Source organism: Crinia signifera, chromosome 1 (genome assembly GCF_055691185.1).
Source record: "Crinia signifera chromosome 1, ASM5569118v1, whole genome shotgun sequence".
Taxonomy (NCBI): domain Eukaryota; kingdom Metazoa; phylum Chordata; class Amphibia; order Anura; family Myobatrachidae; genus Crinia; species Crinia signifera.
This window is the reverse complement of record NC_139217.1, coordinates 92,669,069-92,689,593: the sequence shown is the minus strand read 5'-3', so window position 1 is coordinate 92,689,593 and position 20,525 is coordinate 92,669,069. Positions and strand designations below refer to the sequence as shown.

At 45.2% G+C, this 20,525-nt stretch overlaps 1 protein-coding gene across 1 annotated transcript in view; it reads right to left on the bottom strand.

The window, feature by feature from the left end:
* CFAP97 (cilia and flagella associated protein 97) overlaps positions 1–20,525 on the bottom strand; it is a 46,390-nt gene that overhangs the window by 10,904 nt on the left and 14,961 nt on the right. Inside the window, exon 4 of the mRNA XM_083170214.1 lies at positions 353–618. Coding sequence (XP_083026340.1) covers positions 353–618 — 266 coding nt within the window. The remainder of the gene's footprint in view (positions 1–352; positions 619–20,525) is intronic.

Genomic DNA, 20,525 nt, shown 5'->3' with positions numbered 1-20,525 from the left:
TAAATGCTAGAGTGAACACTACATATAATCTACGAATAGTTTTTAAAAAATTTCGCTGAGGCAACAGATCATTGTTTTACAAATAACTAATAAAAGTTATATTTTAATAATAATTTTTGTCTTTCGTGCGTCACACACAGACTTTCTTTTTCTCTTTACCTACTTCTAACCCATTAGTCTGAGGTTGCAACCCCTTGATCAAGAATAATCCAGCACGAATCTAATAAGGGGTTTTCTGGAAAATATACAAAAGAATTAGTCCCTGTGCGGGTTTTTCTCTTGTATAACCTTAATGTAATATTTCCCCTCATTTGTAATGACAAACAGTGCTCTGCAAAACAGGTGGTCTTACCAGGTTATCCCTTTCGATGCGTTGCTGTTCCCTCTGCCGATTTAGTGCGCTGTGATATAGTCGGCTAGGGGTGGGGCTCAGTTTCTTAGGGTTCAAACTCTGGCTTTTAGGTTTTGATTGTCTGGACAGTTCCTTTAGCAACCTCTGGTTCTCTCGGTCAATGTATCTCACTTCATTATTTGTGAAAGAGTAGTTCTTCTGCTGTCTGCTCGGTGGGTGCTCTAGTGATAGACTTTTCTGCTCCGTTTTATCAAGATGCATGAATGCTAGAGAGAGCGAGAGTGAGAGTAGGTAAACAACATTTCAAGTCATCTAGTATTGCAATGACAAAAACAGAAAATTAAAGAAAAACCTACTAGCTTCCACTTCTCTTCATAAGTCCCATTTATCTTGACCCTTATGCGAAATACATTTTGTTGTTTTTCTCTCCCCTCACTTTCACCCTTCTTATTTATACTAACAGCAATGAGATTTTTTTCTTGCTTTCTGACACCAAATTTTCCTTATAATTCACCCAATAGGAAATTTTTTCATCCTGAATCTAGCTTCATATAAACCCAAGTTCATCTTACGGCTGTACGGTGGCATCACACATGCACTTGTCATGCAGTATTAACCCTTTGAGTGGCAAGTGAGTTTGCCAAAATTGGTGTGAAAATTGCCAAGCAAACATTTGTATTCATCATAATGACCTGTAATGTTTACCTTATATAGGAAGTACTTCTTTTTTTTTTTTACACAACATTTTTTATTTGAATTTATATAACAAATGTGAGCGACGCTGGCATTTTTAACAGATTTTTGTTTAATGTGTTCTATATAAAATCCCGTTCGTTTTTCTGCTATTAATGGCTCATGTGTCACTAGCAAAAAAAAATGTTTATATAACTTTCAGCTATGTCCGATTTTATGGCTTTTTTTTATATAGAAAAGTATTTTTATAGTAAAAGTATGACTGAAAACAGTTTTTATTTCCTTTTTATCTTGCGGTGTACTACTAGTTTACAACAGAAGGTGGCAATATAGCACAGTGAGCACTGTTCCTGTTTGTAAGGCATAGTAACCAACGTTTGGGCTGCCAAGTTGGGGTTATGCAGAATATTCAAAGTGTCCTGGTCCTCTGATGTATAAGTATGAATATTTGAAAAACAATTGGAGGTAAGATACAGTAATGCCTTGATGGTGATTGTGTGGGCTAGAAGCATGCCTTAGGAGCCTAGACCAATGGAGTCTTTAACTGCAGGTGAAGAATTATAAATATTTGGGATGCAAAGAACCTCCAGGATATATGGTGTCACCCCACTGATGGTGATGGTGGGTATTGGGGGGCGTATTGGTAAATGTCCATGAGGATGTAGTGTGTGAGAACACTGGTGTAGGGAAGGGGTAGTCAGGTATCAACCATCCTCTACAGCAGTGGTAGGCAGCCTGTGACACTCCAGATGCTGTGGAACTACACAGTCTAGCATTCTTATTTATTTATTTACAGTTTCTTATATAGCGCAGCATATTCAGTTGCGGGTTCTTGCCTTCGTATTGCTGTTCAGGCATGCTGGGATGTGTAGTTCCACAGCAGTTGCCTACCCCCAGTGTAGAGGATGGATGAGAGAATTCCTAGTGTTAAAATTAAAAGACATAAATAGACAAGGGGTCTGATTCAGGTCTGCTCCCTAAGCAGCTGCTTAGCAAATGGGTAAACATTGCCAGGCAAGTGAACGCCTGCCCCGCACCATGCGAATGTCTGCACCGGCATGCGAATGAATGTGTACACTTACCATCAAATTTTTTTTCTCTGTTTGCAAATAAAAAAAGTCAGTCTAGACAGACTTCTATTTGCCTCGGAAATGGCCGAGAATGGGGTGGGGGCACCGACGTCTTGTGACATCAGCCACCTACCCTGTGCAGGCAAGAATCTCCCCCTTGAGCAACAAGGAAGAAACTCCCCCTGGCAATGTGCCTATATTCCCCTGGCAAGGAGTATTTATTCCCCCCCTGGCTACGAGCATGAAACCAGTGGCAGTTATTTGGCACAATAGGCAACGGGCAGCAGCGTAGCTACGTTTTGGGCGCCCCCCCCGCCGTTGCGGTGCGGGCACAATAGGCAACGGGCGTTGCGGTGCGGGGCACAATAGGCAACGGGCGTTGCGGTGCGGGGCACAATAGGCAACGGGCGTTGCGGTGCGGGGCACAATAGGCAACGGGCGTTGCGGGGCACAATAGGAAACGGGCGTTGCGGGGCACAATAGGAAACGGGCGTTGCGGGGCACAATAGGCAACGGGCGTTGCGGGGCACAATAGGCAACGGGCGTTGCGGGGCACAATAGGCAACGGGCGTTGCGGGGCACAATAGGCAACGGGCGTTGCGGGGCACAATAGGCAACGGGCGTTGCGGGGCACAATAGGCAACGGGCGTTGCGGGGCACAATAGGCAACGGGCGTTGCGGGGCACAATAGGCAACGGGCATTGCGGTGCGGGGCGCAATAGGCAACGGGCGCTGCGGGGCACAATAGGCAACGGGCGCTGCGGGGCACAGTAGGCAACGGGCGCTGCGGTGCAGGGCACAGTAGGCAACGGGCGGTGCACAATAGGCAACGGGCGGTGTGGGGCACAATAGGCAACCGGCGGTGCACAATAGGCAATGGGCACTGCGTGGCACAATAGGCAATGGGCGCTGTGGGGCACAATAGGCAATGGGCGCTGCGGTGCGGGGCACAATAGGTGCTGCGGTGCGGGGTACAATAGGCAATGGGCACTGTGGCGCGGGGCACAATAGGCAATGGGCACTGCGGCGCACAATAGGCAACGGGCGTTGCGGTTCGGGGCACAATAGGCAACGGGCGGTGCACAATAGGCAACGGGCGGTGTGGGGCACAATAGGCAACCGGCGGTGCACAATAGGCAATGGGCACTGCGTGGCACAATAGGCAATGGGCGCTGCGGGGCACAATAGGCAATGGGCGCTGCGGTGCGGGGCACAATAGGTGCTGCGGTGCGGGGTACAATAGGCAATGGGCACTGTGGCGCGGGGCACAATAGGCAATGGGCACTGCGGCGCACAATAGGCAACGGGCGTTGCGGTTCGGGCCACAATAGGCAACGGGCGGTGCACAATAGGCAACGGGCGGTGTGGGGCACAATAGGCAACCGGCGGTGCACAATAGGCAATGGGCACTGCGTGGCACAATAGGCAATGGGCGCTGCGGGGCACAATAGGCAATGGGCGCTGCGGGGCACAATAGGCAATGGGCGCTGCGGGGCACAATAGGCAATGGGCGCTGCGGTGCGGGGCACAATAAGCAATGGGCGCTGCGGTGCGGGGCACAATAAGCAATGGGCGCTGCGGTGCGGGGCACAATAGGTGCTGCGGTGCGGGGTACAATAGGCAATGGGCACTGTGGCGCGGGGCACAATAGGCAATGGGCACTGCGGCGCACAATAGGCAACGGGCGTTGCGGTTCGGGGCACAATAGGCAACGGGCGGTGCACAATAGGCAACGGGCGGTGTGGGGCACAATAGGCAACCGGCGGTGCACAATAGGCAATGGGCACTGCGTGGCACAATAGGCAATGGGCGCTGCGGGGCACAATAGGCAATGGGCACTGCGGGGCGGGGCACAATAGGTGCTGCGGTGCAGGGTACAATAGGCAATGGGCACTGTGGCGCACAATAGGCAACGGGCGTTGCGGTTCGGGGCACAATAGGCAACGGGCGGTGCCGGGCACAATAGGCAACGGGGGTTGCGGTGCGGGGCACAATAGGCAACGGGGGTTGCGGTGCGGGGCACAATAGGCAACGGGCGTTGCGGGGCACAATAGGCAACGGGCGGTGCGGGGCACAATAGGTTTGGACATTGCGATGGGGGGCACAATAGGTTTGGACGTTGCGATGCGGGGCACAATAGGTTTGGACGTTGCGATGCGGGGCACAATAGGTTTGGACGTTGCGATGCGGGGCACAATAGGTTTGGACGTTGCGATGCGGGGCACAATATGTAATGGACGTTATGGAGTGTGGCACAATATGTAATGGGTGTTATGATGTGTGGCACAATATGTAATGGGCGTTACGATGTGTGGCAGAATATATTTGGCCTTTAAAAAATATGTTGCAGGTACGCTGTACCACCTCGCCCCCCACCCCCTTCCCCTGCTGTCATTAGTTTGTTAAAAATGTAATTGATGGCACTATCCATGACTCTGCAACACCCCCCTACACAATGCTCTACACTTAATTTCATTCATCACAACATTAAAACACTTCGGCTCCTCCCGTCCCATGAACTTACCATGAGACAGCAAGGCAAATTGGGAGAAGCCAGGCTACTAGGGTACGGGTCTTGTACTATGGACATGAGGGAGCAGGATAGAGGGTAAGAGAGGACGGGACTATTTCTCTTGCTGGGAGGTTGGTGAGAGCTGTGGAGATGAATGGGGCTGGTCTCAGTGTAAACTGACAGTGCCTTTCATTGCTGTTCAGGCATATGAAATCTGGAAGGTGGGAGTGTAGAGGTTGCGTGCAGTAAATGGTATAGGTGAGCCAGGGTGGCTTGGGGGCCGGCCTTACCTCCACTTTGTCCAAACCTCTCAATAAAGGTGCCCACAGACGCATCGATCCCGGCGTGCGTTCTGTGCTTAACTAGCACACATAGCATTGCATCGTATGTGCATGCGATGTGCATGCGATGCGATGCTATAAAAACTAGTGCAGCACATACTTTTTGTACTGTGCGATGAGGTGCCGCGGGAGCGCGCACCCCATCGCACCGCCGGGATCGGTGCGTGTGTGTGGGCTCCTTAAGTCTCTGCCCGGCTTTCTGTAGTGCGGCAGCTGTGGGAGTTTGCTCTCCCAGCTGGTGGCCCCACTGTGCTGTTACTAATGACAGGGGTGCAACTGCACCTTGGTGCCCGTGCCGCCCCCCCCCCAATCTGCCACTGTCCTCCAACATTGGACAGAAGAAAAAAAAAAACTAGATGTTGGAAAATTGATAATAACTGCACTTTGGCACAGGAGACCAGCATCTTCTGAAATATTCATAATAATCGCACATACAGTAGGTACAGGAGACCATCTTCAACAAAATAATGTCATCAGCTAATATGCTGTTATATTAGTAGTTTGTTCCAAGGCTCCGTTGGCATAGAGAGTCAAATGCTTTTAAGAGCAGCTGCCATTCCTTCAGAGTTTTTTTATTGTGGTGTTTAATGGATGATGGTAAAGACATGGATTTTAGGCATCTCTAGCTCATTCAGGAGTGAGCAACAGAAATCAGTGCATTGATGGGCTGATTTGTCAATATTTACGAAGTTAAATGCGCACTGACACCCCACCCTCCGCGCAAACACACTGAGACTGATTGGGGTCAAATAATTAACCAATCTCTGATTTCTTGGGAGTTCTATTAAAGATGGAATGTTGCTATGGGCAACCAATCAAAATCTACTTCTTTATCTAGCACTTTCTAGAAAATAATATATATAATCTGATTGGTTGCCCATAGCAACATCCCATCTTGGTGAATAAACCTCCTTGTATCCAAACAATATATAAATATCATGCCAACATATTTTGTGACCATACCCACATCTGACATATACTGTAGGGGGAAATTTACTAAAGGAAATTTGTAAAAAATAGGTGTATTTGTATCCAGAAAAACACTTATTTTTGACATTTACTATCCCGAAAATAAGTCAATTCGTATTCATGTGCTATCAATACGAATACAAATTGCCGTATTTTCGGGATAGTAAATGTCAAAAATAAGTGTTTTTCTGGATACAAATACACCTATTTATTACAAATTTCCTTTAGTAGATTTCCCCCATAATGTCACTAATGTTATACTCTGATGTCAGTATAGTGTGTACAGCTGATCTAGTCCAATTAATTCATAAATCATCAAGACCGGGTTGGAATCAAGTTGGTAGACAAGCGTTAGGTTGACACATTAGGTTGACATAAGGAAAGGTCAACATGGTTCTAGGTTGACACAAGCAATAGGTGGACAGGGTCTAGGTCGACATGGGATTTTTTACTATTTTATGACCCGAATGTCGACACAGTCGACATGGACACCGTTTCCAGTGCACCTCATAGCTCACTTAGCTCGCAATGCTTTGGGCACGGTGCCTCACTGCGCTCGACACACTATTTTATTCTCCCACCACACCGTAGTGGATAGTAGGCCATGAAATACCGCCTGTCGGCACAGGTCGGCTCAAAACACAGAAAAACCCCATGTTGACCTTTTGACTGTCGACAGACACTGTTGAACTAATGCTTGTGTCGATCTAATGACCTGTCCACCTAAACCCATGTCAACCAGCTTGCTGTAGACCCAATGACTGTATCCCTCAAGACCACCTTCTATACATTTAAGTTGATTCTGTGGGGGACACAGCAGGCCAATGTAGCGGATGTGCACAGTGGTGTGGCAGATGTGGAGCAGTACAAGAGGATGATCAGTCTCTACAGAATTGTAGAGGAGTTAAGTTGATTCTCATGTGAGCAAGTGTACAGTGAGAAAAGCAGCATGTATGAACGGAGCCTTGTGGCAGCTCTGCAGATTGTGGGAGTAGAGGGGAGGTTGAGCCAGGTTTAGGGCCGCATTTATCAAACAATATTTGCGGCTAAATATTAAGTATTACTAATATATGACAAATCTAATAGTGCGTACACACAGTAAGATTTGGCTTCCAATGTTCCCGATATAGGGAACATCGGAAGCCAAATCGCATGCTTTTTTAGGACTTGCGAGCCCGATGCGCGCTCCCGTGTGAGCGCAAATCGGCAGCCAGATAGAGGGGGCAGGCAACACTATATAGTGCATATCTGCACTATATAGTGTAAGTTGTGTCCCTCTAGCACAGGGGTGGGGAACCTTTTTTGTGCCAAGGTTTTTGTGGGGAAAAAATCCTTCAGGTGCCATATGTAAAAATGTCTTGTACAAATTGTCCTGCTGCAGCCGTCCCACACTCCGGCGGCTGCTGCTGAATAGGAGTGACAGTCTCCGGCCGCTGTTGATTAAGAGGAATCTCGCAAAAGAACCACCAACCTCTCACGAGAATGACACTGTACTTGACTCCCGGCAAAGCCACCAGGCGGGTGGGCGGGCCACTCAGACCAGCTACGGGGGCCGCATATGGCCCCCGGGCCTGAGGTTCCCCACCCCTGCTCTAGCATGCCATGAGATGCGAGTCCCGATGCGATCTGATCGAGTCGGGACTCGCATCTCACGGCAGTATCTGCCGTGTGTACACACCTTAACTCTCTCTGCACATGTTACATCTGCCCCACCTGCAGTGCACATGGTTTTGTCCATTAGAGAAAGAATTTGCTTTTAGAAATGAACCAGAATCAGGCCCTATTTCTACTTAATTTAAACGTTATTTCATAGAGCAGCTTCCACGGAACCACCCTTTGCAGTCTACACTAATCCGATTATCCGTTCCCTAAAGTAACAGTACCTGAAATCACCGCTCCTCTGTTACAAATAGCCAGATAACTTCTCTCTTGTGCATACATTCCCACAGAAGCCAGGCATAATGCAGTGCGCCTATCACTGTAATGGTGGACCATTGCTCAGCACAGTCACATACAGAATGTGCAGATTTGTAACTGCACCGTGTAAGCCGCTACTAATTTATTGAACTCCTGAGCTGACTGGAATTGATCAGGTTTGCTGGAAAGCTAAGCAGACGTATACAAATCATTGACTATGCATTAAGTGGCTGAAGAGCAAGTACACCACATTTTATAATTTCAGTCTTTGCAATTAGCACTTTGCCTGTATGGGCAGCATGAGAATCTTGAAATGCCTATGAATTAAATTGTACTTTAACTTTGCTAAATAACTAATGGCTGCTTCCATGTGAGCCTTCACATACCATACAACCCATTTACAAATGTCTATTTGCTGTATGGAACATTTATAGATCAGTAAATGGCCTAAATGTGATTTGCAGGTAAGCAGTTGTGCAATTCCACACAAATCGGTGCCTGTAGGATCAATGCCACTCAAGACAGTGGCAGACCTCTATCAGTCTTAAAGCCCCCAGCGACCTATCTCTCTCTCTCTCTCGAGGTCTTTGTAGGAATACAGAATGATGCACTATACACAGTGACTCCATGATGGCCTTTCAGACAGCACTATAATGGCACCCAGACTGGCATCTTCTGTATCCTGCCACTCTCATGCTGTGTGAGCTGCAGGCGATAGCAGTGTGCTTAGGATGACACATCGTGCCATGGCAATGGACTTGGATTTTGCTTGCTGCTGCTACTGAGGAATCATGTAATAAGGCAAAAACATCATGGGTGACATTTAATAGTCTGAGAATTTTTAATGTTGCCAATTGTGTTTTCCGCAAAACTACCGAATTCGCACTTTTTTCCAAAATCCCTAATTTCATGGGATGCTAATTGCGGCAAAAATTCCACTTTTTGCCGCAAATTTGCACATTCAGAAGTGGCGATTTCTCAATTCGCATCCAGATGTTTTCCCAATGAAACATATAGAAAAATTGCCAATTTAATGGTGTGCGAATTTGGAACCGCCCAAAAAAATAGACCAGGTTCTGACTGGCGAATTTGACAGAACCATGCACAGATCATTGAGATCTGTGTATGGTTCTGTGTTAAAATATGTGTAAAAGTAAAAATAAAATAAAAAAATGGCGCATAACCAGCCCCGGTCTCATTGAGCCGGACCTGGTTCCAAAAATACGGGGGACAAAAAGCATAAGGGTCCCCCGTACTTCTGAGACCAGCCCCGGACTCTTGGACTGGTCAGCCTTGGATGGGGTACCTGGGGGAGTAGGGAAGCCCCAAATAAAGGATCCCCCCCCCGTCCCCCCAGGCTTCACCCATCTAGAGCTGAAGCCCGGGGCCGTCACCGGCGTCCATGGGCTATGGATGCTGGCCTGATAAGGTTAAATCATTCAAACATAACACTGCACTGACAGCGGGGTGAGCCGGCTTCCTCTGTCGCTTCTGACAGCTTCTATAGCGCTGTCCCAGCGCTATAGAGGCTGCTAGCGTGATTTGCTCTACGCGTCTCCATGCTACAGCTCCCCCCTGGTCCTTCAATATTTGCCTCACAGTACTCCCTCACCATCTCCACCACCACCAGCTCTTTTGTAAAATGCTATGCCACAAAATATAATCTTAAATAATATCTGTCTATAGCCAGAAACTCAGAGGAGGACAACTAAACCCTAACACTTGGTTTGTATAACCACACCATTGGTGCACATACACTCCTACTTGTGAGTGTGTCAGACTGCTGACAGTGACCTAGACCTACACCAACAGCCATTTTACCAATCCAGTAGGTTCTGGAAAATAGACAACAGCTGCTTTTTAGGGGATATGGTCACTAGGTCTAAAAGCATTAGGTCGACACCACTAGGTCAACATGCATGAAGGACTTTAAGCACTATAACTGGACTGGACTTGTCATGGTGGAATGGCCAGGTGGGCAAAGAGGACATCCTTTAAATGGGTCCGGATCTCACGAGATCTGACGGCGGGATCTTGCGAGGTCCCGAGACCCGGGCTCCGAGTCTGGGCGGGAAATCCCGATCATGCTCGGAAGTGGGTTCAGATTAGGGGGGTGTCCAGATTACCCTAATCCGAACTCGCTCATCCCTAGTTTTGAGTAAGGTCTCTGACGTCAGCGCTGACCACTTCCACCATGTCTCAGTAGCAGCCTTAGACCTACTCACATTTGCACAGATGTCAAAGATCCTTCTGGAAATTGTGAATGGATGGCGGCAGCTATCTATTCACAGTAAACTGCAGCGTTTTTTAGATTTGTGATCCATGCTGAAATAGGCCCTGTGTGTAAATCCCTGTACCTCTGCCTGTGAAAGAAAACCAGCCTAAAACAAAGATAATGAGCACATTTTGATTACTACCAACCCCTTCGATGTCCACCTTACTCCCCCAACAATGTCATAGAAACATAGGATTTTACAGCAGATTGGGGGCCCATTGAATATTTGTGGCTAATTTCCCCCAAACACCCATTAAGTATCTCTGGAATGTATCTAGGAGGGACCACAGCAGGAATCTCTAATCATCTCCAAGTTATACCAAGAGGTGTTTCTAAAACTAGCCTGTAGCGAATCTTTCATTACAGTGAACAAGGGCCTTATTCTGGTTCACTCGCAAAAGCAAATTCCTTCCCAAATGGACAAAACCATGTGCACTGCAGGTGGGGCAGATATAACTTGTGCAGAGAGATCTGAACCCATAGAAAATAAAAACTTTATCCTAGGATGAACATCATGGGATGAATATCCCTAGGATGATATCCTGGGGTCAGGAAATAACCATTGGGACAGTATAGTTTTTTTGTGTGGCTGCGGATAATTTTATAAATAACAGACGGGCACCCCTTGGAATTATATTTTAGACTTCTTTGGAGTATATCCCCCAAAAGGCCCATTGTTTATCCAACCTAAAGTTGATTTTAAGAGAGGTAGATGTGTATTCCTGAAGATCAAGCCAAAGCGCCCGTAACTGTGGGCAACTCCAAAGACAATGTACAATGTACAATGTGTGCATTCTCCCCGCCACATTTGTTCCATTCAGAAGTGGGAGTGTCTCCTATAAGAAATTTAAATTTAAGGGTAAAATATGCCCTGTGTAGTATTTTATGAAGCCTAAGGTACAGAAAAGAGATGTTTATTCAAAAACATATAGGCCTTAAGCCTATTATAGACAGGGAAGGAAACTCAGTCTTTCGTTTCAACAGACCTATATTACTATCAAGTATGTTTAAAGGTGGGCGAAAAAAGGAGTAAATGGTGGCAGTAGATCATTGGGGATGCGGTCATTTGGTCTACTGCATTATGGTCGACAGTCATTAGGTCGAATCCATTAGGTCGACATGCTAAAAGGTCGACATGACTCTAGGTCGACATGGGAAAAGGTCGACATGATTCTAGGTCGAAAGGTCATTAGTTCGACAGGTCATTAGTTCGACAAGGTCATTAGTTCGACAAGGTCTATGTCGACATTCACAAGGTCGACATGGAGTTTTTCACTGTTTTTTGAGCCAACATGTGCCGACAGGCGGTATTTCATGCCCTACCATCCACTAGGGCGTGGTGGGAGAATAAAATAGTGTGCCGAGCGTAGCGAGGCACCGTGCCCGACGCATAGCGAGCGCAGCGAGCGATGCGAGGGGATGCAGTGCACTTTAAACTGTGTCCATGTCGACTGTGTTGACATTCAGGTAAAAAAACAGTGAAAAACCCCATGTCGACCTTGTGAATGTCGACATAGACAATGTCGAACTAATGACCTTGTCGAACTAATGACCTGTCGAACTAATGACCTTTCGACCTAGAATCATGTCGACCTTTTCCCATGTCGACCTAGAGTCATGTCGACCTTTTAGCATGTCGACCTAATGGACTCGACCTAATGACTTTCGACCATAATGCAATAGACCAAATGATCCCAACCCGATCATTGGGGGATCTACAAATAATCTTCTCTATATTAAGCATCTTATTAACAGACAAACCTGACAAAACATTCTAAATATAGCCGAGTACTTGTAAATATGGAAATAGTGGGATGGACACATCAGGAAAATGTTCTTTCAATTTGGAATGAGTAAGTATAGTCCCGGTCTCAGAGTGCAGGAACTGGAAGACCATGGGAAGGTGCTTGTTATGCCAGTGTTTAAATATAGGCGTATATTGCAGCATAAAATTGGGGTGGTCATCAAAACATTGTGTGCGGCGAACCATCCTTTATGCTATACAAGTAGAATTAAGCAGTTAATTATCCGTGATTGATGTAGGAAGCGACTTTGGAGGCATATGTAACAAGGCAACCAAATTCCAGTTTAGGACAAAAGACAAAGGACTAAGTGTAGGAGTTAGCCCCTATTATCCAGTCAATAGCAATTCTGTAATTAGTCGCCAATGAATAATTACGTATACAAAGAAGGTTAGTACCCCCCAACTCTACTCTTTTGTGAGCTGCTTTGGAACTATGCGTCCCAGGAAACCCTGCTATAGTTTTTGATTATGGCATGCTGAAACTGTGGTAGTGTATGCTGGGATGTGTAGTTCCGCAGCAGCCAGAGGTTTACATTCAGTACCCCTGGCACAGACAAACAGAAAATAAATAACAGAGGGCACAAGTTGGTATATACAATATTCATGAAGCAACTTTGGGTTGCACTCTTATTGGGCATACCCAATAAGCGGTTTTCTAAGATTTTAAGCGGTTTTCTAAGAAATCTGACTATATTGCTTAGAAATGAAGCACGGATTTCTCAGTGTATATACTCCCTGAGTGATGGCAATTCGTGGCCCCTTGTATCGCCATCGCCTGACTAGATCTTGACGAAATGTCATCAAAATGTAGTCAGATTACTTAACAAGTAACTTCACATCGCTCCTTGTGTACAGAATGAGCGATCTAGAGCTTTATAAGCAATACCCGGTCGCTCCCTGTAAGTCACCTGTAATATGATCCCACTATTTAAAAAAAGCCCTATTTTTTTTTTTTTTTTTGCATTAAATAAAAAAAAAAAAAAAAAAAAAAAAAAAATCGCTTAGCTTAATTGCTGCACGTGTATGGGTAATCCAGACATCGGGAAATTGCCCACCCTAAATTTCTCAACACAAAATTCTAGCACACATCTCAACGTGTGTATGATTGGCTACAACTATATACATTGTATAACATTGTATTTACTCAGCTAGTAACCTAGAGCTATTATGCAGATACATTACACAGAAAGCCATGGTGTCTATGACAACAAACACGACTCCTCTGTAATAATCACACGTCTGACTCACCTCTAATGCTGAAGAAATGGATGCCTAGACAGCATAAGCACGGCCTGTGTATGTTACAGAACATTTACTTTTGACATTGGTAAAACAGAGTCGTTATGAATATTTTGTATATTAAGTACAAGTGAACATCTCAAGCCTAATTTACCAACCTAATTGCGTTCACCAAAATGTACATCTGCACCATACTACAGGACTGTCCGAATATAAAATGAATGACAATACCATCTTACAGATCACTTCTCAAGCCAGCGCCAATATAGCATCATTCCCTTCTGGTACTAGTGTCTCTATACTGTAAGTCAAGTTGTGAAGAGTGTTCTATTCTGTTAAAACGATCTTACTGCTAGCCTCTGCTCAATTTCTGGAAATAAAAGGTTCAACACTGACGCTCATGGGAATTGATAAATACTGCTGGAATCCAAATACATATCACTGAGAGAAGCAGAGAGGAGAAACAACATGCACCGCTAGTTGGGAAATATATTGCTATATAGAGCCCTCTGTCTCAATTCAAACATGTCCCTAATTCACCAGGGAATGGGATCATTCGTCAGACTGCATTTAGGTCTACAGTCATTAGGTCGACCCCACTAGGTCGACTGGCAGGAAGGTCGACCTGACTTAAGGTCGACATGGGCCAAGGTCGACATGACTTAAGGTCGAATTTGCATAAAGGTCGACATGAGGAAGGTCGACTGGTCATAAGGTCGACATGGGTTTTTTACTGTTTTTTGATCCGAATGTCGACACAGTCGACATGGACACAGTTGGCAATGAGAATCGGACCCTCGCATCGCTCGCTTCGCTCGCAATGCTTCGGGCACGGTGCCTCGCTGCGCTCGGCACACTATTTTATTCTCCCACCACGCCCTAGTGGATGGTAGGGCATGAAATACCGCCTGTCGGCACATGTCGGCTCAAAAACAGTGAAAAACCCATGTCGACCTTATGACCAGTCGACCTTCCTCATGTCGACCTTTATGCAAATTCGACCTTAAGTCATGTCGACCTTGGCCCATGTCGACCTTAAGTCAGGTCGACCTTCCTGCCAGTCGACCTAGTGGGGTCGACCTAATGACTGTAGACCTAAATGCAGTCTGACGAATGACCGCATCCCTTCACCAGTAACCTCACCAAGATACAGGATTACCATATCAGCAGTGCAGAATGCTATAGTGAGTATGGGGGAGATCTATTACACAGTTTGGACATACTTGGTGACTTGGCTGCTCTCTCCTCCGATCGGTATTTAATAGAAAGTAAATTGCACCGAGACTTGCCGACCTTTTGAGGTGGCCGGGAGGGCCATGTGATTTTCGTGAGCCTCTCAGCTGTCCTGGGAGGGAAGGCGTGCCTGCTTTGGAGACTGATACGGTGGAGAGAGAAAGTACTAGCCAATCAGCTCCTAACTGCCACTGTAAAGGCTCAGGTTGAAAAATAAATGACTGGTTGGCATGTGTGCACTCTCTCCACCACTTAGTACATCTATCCGTATGTCCTGTATAAATGCATTTTCAATTTAACAAGGTTTAATTACATATTCCTGTAGAGAAATAAGGCAAGTTGCTATGGGAAGATTACAATGGGCCAGCAATATGATGCATTAGCAACTTAGAAACATTATGTTCAGTGCAGAATGATGAATCTTATTTATATGCCAGCTATTCACCAAGGCGCCAAGGGAAAGAAAAAGCACTTTCTAATGATGGGAATTCATAATAGATAAAAGTCACACAGACAAATCTGTGACATGCTAATTATTTGTATGCATAGTATGCAGTGTCGAAGATACTGGATCAAAAAGTAAGGCAAAACCTTTTAATTATGCTACATAATGTCGCCCAAACCCCCTAAACTCCTCCCCAACCAATTAAACCTCTGGAAAACCAAGTAAAGCACTGAACACACTAGCAAACTAGCAGCATCACCAACATACCCGAATATATTGGTACAATATGATATTTGAGCATACAAAGTAACTTTTTTTTTTTTATTGCTCAGAAGAGCCTTAAGCGACATCTTGTAAAGGAAAATCATGTAGTGTGTACAGGGCTTAATTCCAGCACCACAATTCCTTATTTTATACTAATTACATTACAATAAATACTTCAGTATGAAACAAAACTGCTTGGCACAGTGTATGCCAGTGGTTCCCAAACTGTGTGCCGTGGCTCAGTGGGGTGCCTTGGGACACTTGCAGGGGTGCCCCGGGTTGGTGGTCCTGGACCAATTCAAATTATTTATGGACAAAACCAGTGCTGGTGGCTGCCAATCATAAAATATGTCTACAAACAAACTCAAATCCTGCACTTTACCACATAACTGAACCTAAGAAGCACATATAAACACAATCTACTTTTCTATATTTTGGGGGGGGGGCCTAAGGGTGCCGTGGAGAAATTCTAGATCACTAGGATGATCATAGTTCATTTTTTAACCATCATCGCTCAGTGTGTATGTGCCAAGCGATGATGACTAAAAGATGAACAGCTGCTGACCTGGCCTCTCTCCCCATGCTGCCTCCCCCTGTCGCCCGTCATGCTCGCCCGCCCTGCGTATTCCGACAGCGCCGCAGCCCCTGTTCCAGCCCCCACTCCCCATCATGCTCACCCGGCATTGTTGCTGTGACTATGCCGTGGCCCCTGCTTCCGCCCACCGCTCCCAAGGGGGTCCCCTTCCTGCTCACCCGGCCTGGTTGTTGTGACAGTGCTGTGGCCCCTGCTTCCGCCCACCGCTCCCGCCCCTGTCCTGCTCACCCGGCCTGGTTGTTGCGACAGCGCTGCGGCCCCTGCTTCCGCCCACTGCTCCTGCCCTCTGTCCCTGTCCTGCTCACCCACCCTGCTGCTCCATCCACTGCACGGAGCACTCAGTCAGCATACAGTGAAGTAAGTACACTGGCACCAATGAATGTGCGACTGTGCACATTTTAACAACACTGGCCACCAATGCATTTGAATAGGCTTTTAGTGAAACCACTGCCCACCAATATTTTCTATATTATGCTTGTAGTTACAAGCAAACCACTGACCACCAATGATAACAAAATGAGCTGGTAACGTATACATCACTGGTGCAGGACAGCGATATATACTTTAGCGGTGCCGCTGGCCACCAATGTTAAAAAATGAGCCACTAATGTATACATTGCTGGCCTGCGCCATCGATGTATGCGTTAGTGGAGGCACTGGCCACCGATGTTCCATAATGCACTCCATAAAATGGCCCCTGCTCCCACCCTTATAAATTACACCCCGCCCATTTTGTAAATAGCTTTTCTAATGAAATATTTTCAGCAAAGTCTTTCGCCTCCTGAAATGTAACTACGCACTATTACAGGGACCAGATATCCCAGTGAATTTACAGGGCTCCAGCTACGCTATGTTACATTGGGCGGTAGGTCAGGGTCAGACTCAAGAGATGTAAAATCAGTGTTTACTGGCAAGTCACATATGACAATCCAGCAGCAATAGCAGGTGCATTGTTACTTCTGTTACCTTTTGCAGGGCAGGTGTGCTGCAGAGGTCTGTTGGAAGAACAGTGGTCATGCTTGGATCCCCCTCTGAACAGAGGCGCTGCTGTACATGCAGGTGCCCATTCTCCATTGAGTTTCAAAGTTACTCCCCTGCAAATGTCTAGTTTTCACATGTGCTTGGCGGGTCATTTCCAGTGAAATCGCTGCCAAACCCCAGTTTCATTTGGCTGGCTAGATTAATAAGCAGACTGTTAATTACTGGGTGGTAAAAAATCCTTACCAGCTGCATGAACAGTCAATGTGGCCATCTAATAGCTGAGGTCTACAAACATGGACCAAAAACTACGAAGAAACTGCAAGCTGCTATAGGCCAAGAAAGGATGACACCAAATTAAAAAACAATAAAAAGTAAAGTGTATTTAATGCACTTTTATATTATGTAATAAATGCATTTAAAATCCATTTTTGTTTGCCTCACCCTGTATTTATCAATGCTATGAGTAGCCCTTTTATATATCCCAGCAGTGACATTCCCGGCAACAGTGTCATCTGTTTATTACTACCTTAGAGCCCCTGTGGGTGTTATGTCAGCTCACTACAAAGCAGAAGACACAGACTCCTAACTGTATCCAGCAGCAATGAGGACGAGGAACACAACCTCACCCACTGTGAGCCTGCAATTGCAGCACAATATTCATGCAATAGCAATCCAGCACTAATGAAAAAGTTAAAGAAAATTTTCAAAAACTACTACTTCGACACAAAATGTTTGTACCAAAAGAACAAACTAGCACAGTATTATTGCAACTGGCCTGATTACATTACCTTTAAACTTAAAAGCAGAAATTTACATTTGCATCAGGAGAAAAAAATCACTTTAACCCTCTGTGAGATATGTGCAAAAATACTACAAAAATGCCAGCGTCTGTCACATTTGCCATATAAATTCAAATAAAAAAATATAAATTTAACATTACAGGTCATTATGAGGACTAAAAATGTTTGCCTGGCAATTTTCACACCTATTCTGACAAATTCCCTTGGCACTCAAAGGGTTAATCGAAAAATAACATTTAGATCTGAATATCAAACAGGATACCTTCAGACAATAAGAATACAAATTAAGATAGTTAATGCAAAAAACATACAAAAAAATAAATAAATACACAATTAATGGCTTTTCCAAGGGGACTACATCTGCACAAGGCACAAACAAGCTTCGATTCACTCCTAGACTACAGACTAGCATATTAACACCAACATTTTATAATCATTTATTGGCATAGTCAGGTGGTGCGCTAACACAATTATACAGCTACGTCTTATTACACAATGGGGTGTATTCAATGCGGCCGGCGAGGGGATTAAACGGCGGGGATGGCCGAAAACGATCCTCACAGTTTAAGCCCCGCGCTGACCGTTCAGCCTATTAAACGCGCCAGGGAAACCCTCGCTGCCAGAGGACATCGAGGATTCCCCCAAACAGCGAGGCTCGCGGCTAATGCAGGGAGCCTGTTGTATTTAGCCACAAGCCGTTTCCATCTCGCTATAAAAACACAGCGAGGTGGAAACGGTGGGTGCAGGGTGGTCAGTTGAATACTGAACCATGAGCTTTCACAGCGAGCGGCCAGCAATGCTCTCAGAAAGCATTAACTACACCCCACTGAGGGGCAGATTTATGAAGCCCTGTGAAGTAATAAAGTGTCTGTTTTTTATCACCGCCCAATCCCCTCCTAACTGTGAAGTTACAGGCTTGGTTTGAAAAATGAAAGGTAGGAGCTGATTAGCCAGTGATAAAAAACAGACTATCACTTCACCGAGCTTAATAAATCTACCCTAAGTGATATGCTGGTCCGATCCACTGTATAAGGCAGGGATGGGGAACCTTTGGCCCTTCAGCTGTTGAACTACACATACCAGCATGCCCTGTTACAGTTTTAGCATGGCCAAATGGCAGCACTGTAGCAGGGCATGCTGAGATCTGTTATTCAACAACAGCTGGAGCGCCAAAGGTTCTCCATTCCTGGTTTAAGGCGACCTATCTCTCAACTTAGGGCATACCGGGCAAGGTGTATGCCAGATATGTTCGTGCCAGTCATTAGCAATGACGTATTCAGGTCTGAGTGCTGCATATCAAACCTGACGATAACACTAGTGACACCATGTGATATGCTCGGTCCTTCATTAACTTTCTCCAGTGTTTATGGGCAATCAGGACTAATGGGTATTTGTTATCCAATGTCAGAACGAATCCCAGTCGCCGCAGTGTGTACCCAGCTTTAAGTATGGCAGCTCTCAGTAAGGGATGTGAGAATTTCTAAACAGTTTACTGAAATTGATTACGCGATTTATTTGTAGGCTCTGGGTTTGATGCCCACAAGTCTTAACTGTGTGGAGTTTGTATATGCTCCCTGCGCTTGCATTGGTTATCTCCAGTTATCTCCCACAAGGCAAAAATATACTGGTAGGTTGTTGGGCTAGTGATAAAAATGAACCCTAGTGTGTATAGGATCTCTCTAAAGGGCTTTATACACACTATTGTGATATTAAGCCCAGAGAATAACAATGGATAGTGAGAATTTAATTTGTTCGCTACACCGTAAATCCCAAAAACCAATGCCACAGACAGACATTATGGAAACCACGATGGCAACATAAGCAGCTTGTAATAATAGAACGGTTAGTGGAAAAGCTAAGCTTAGTAAACACAACCTAAACATAGAAATAAGGTTCTTATTTGTGCTGATTTACACAGAAATATCCCTAGTGGTCAACATATAGAAAAATACTTTCATCGCATTTCTAAATCAGCATTGTTCTAATTATATCTTTTACTGAACAAGCAAATATATCCTCTGTTTCCGACCGCAATATCCACTATGTAAGATCAAACAGAATAAGGGTCAATGAAGAGCATTGGTTCACTCTGCTCCCAAACCTCTGCAGCAATTTTGTTTCAGTATCTGGCAAATACATGTGAATGGGGGAATGCACCGATTTTCACAATAATGGTATATTTTCTGCATTGTAAAGTAATCAAGGAATAAATCCTCATAAGATTTATGGTTGCTAGGCAGCAAAGGCTAACGTTTGCTAAATTGGCCACCTTGGTTTAGCCGACACAAGGATATTGAGTGATTAAATGGGTGAAATTAAGGAACCCAGGGGGTAATTAAGGTTCACTCACAAAGCATATTTGCTTTGGTAATGGACAAAACCTGGTCCATATGTACTGCAGGTGAAGCAGATGTAACATGTGCAGAGATTTAGATTTGGGTGGGGTTAGTACTTCACACTGATATCTATATTGCAGTGTAAAAATAAAACAGCCAGTATTTACCCTGCATAGAAACAAAATAACTCACCCAATTCTATCTCTCTCTCTGCACATGTTACATCTGCCCCACCTGCAGTGCACATGGTTTTTTCGATTCGCAAATCAAATGTGATTTGCAAGTGAACCTGAATCAGAGCCTCATTACCAAGGATATATTTTTGCGACAACAGAAGAAAATCTCACCCCATGTAATATCCATAAACACCATGAGGAGTATTTACCAACATTGCAAATATGCTCTTCGGGCACAGAAACCAATCCCACCTTTGTTGTCACTGTCTAACAAGCACAGGCTAGATCTTTGTTGCTTAGTTACTATAAAGCAGATGTGCGCCTTTAGGAAAATATGTTTAAAATAACCCTTTTTTTAAGTATTATGGATTATCCCATTAAATAATCTGTGATTTATGACATTACAGATTAGTTAGCAATTTCTAAGAAGATGAACAACGTAATATTTCAGAAAATGGCATTGCTATAGTGCTGTGGATCCACAAAACAGTAGCAGTTAGCTCATTTCCTCCTGAGGCTGAAT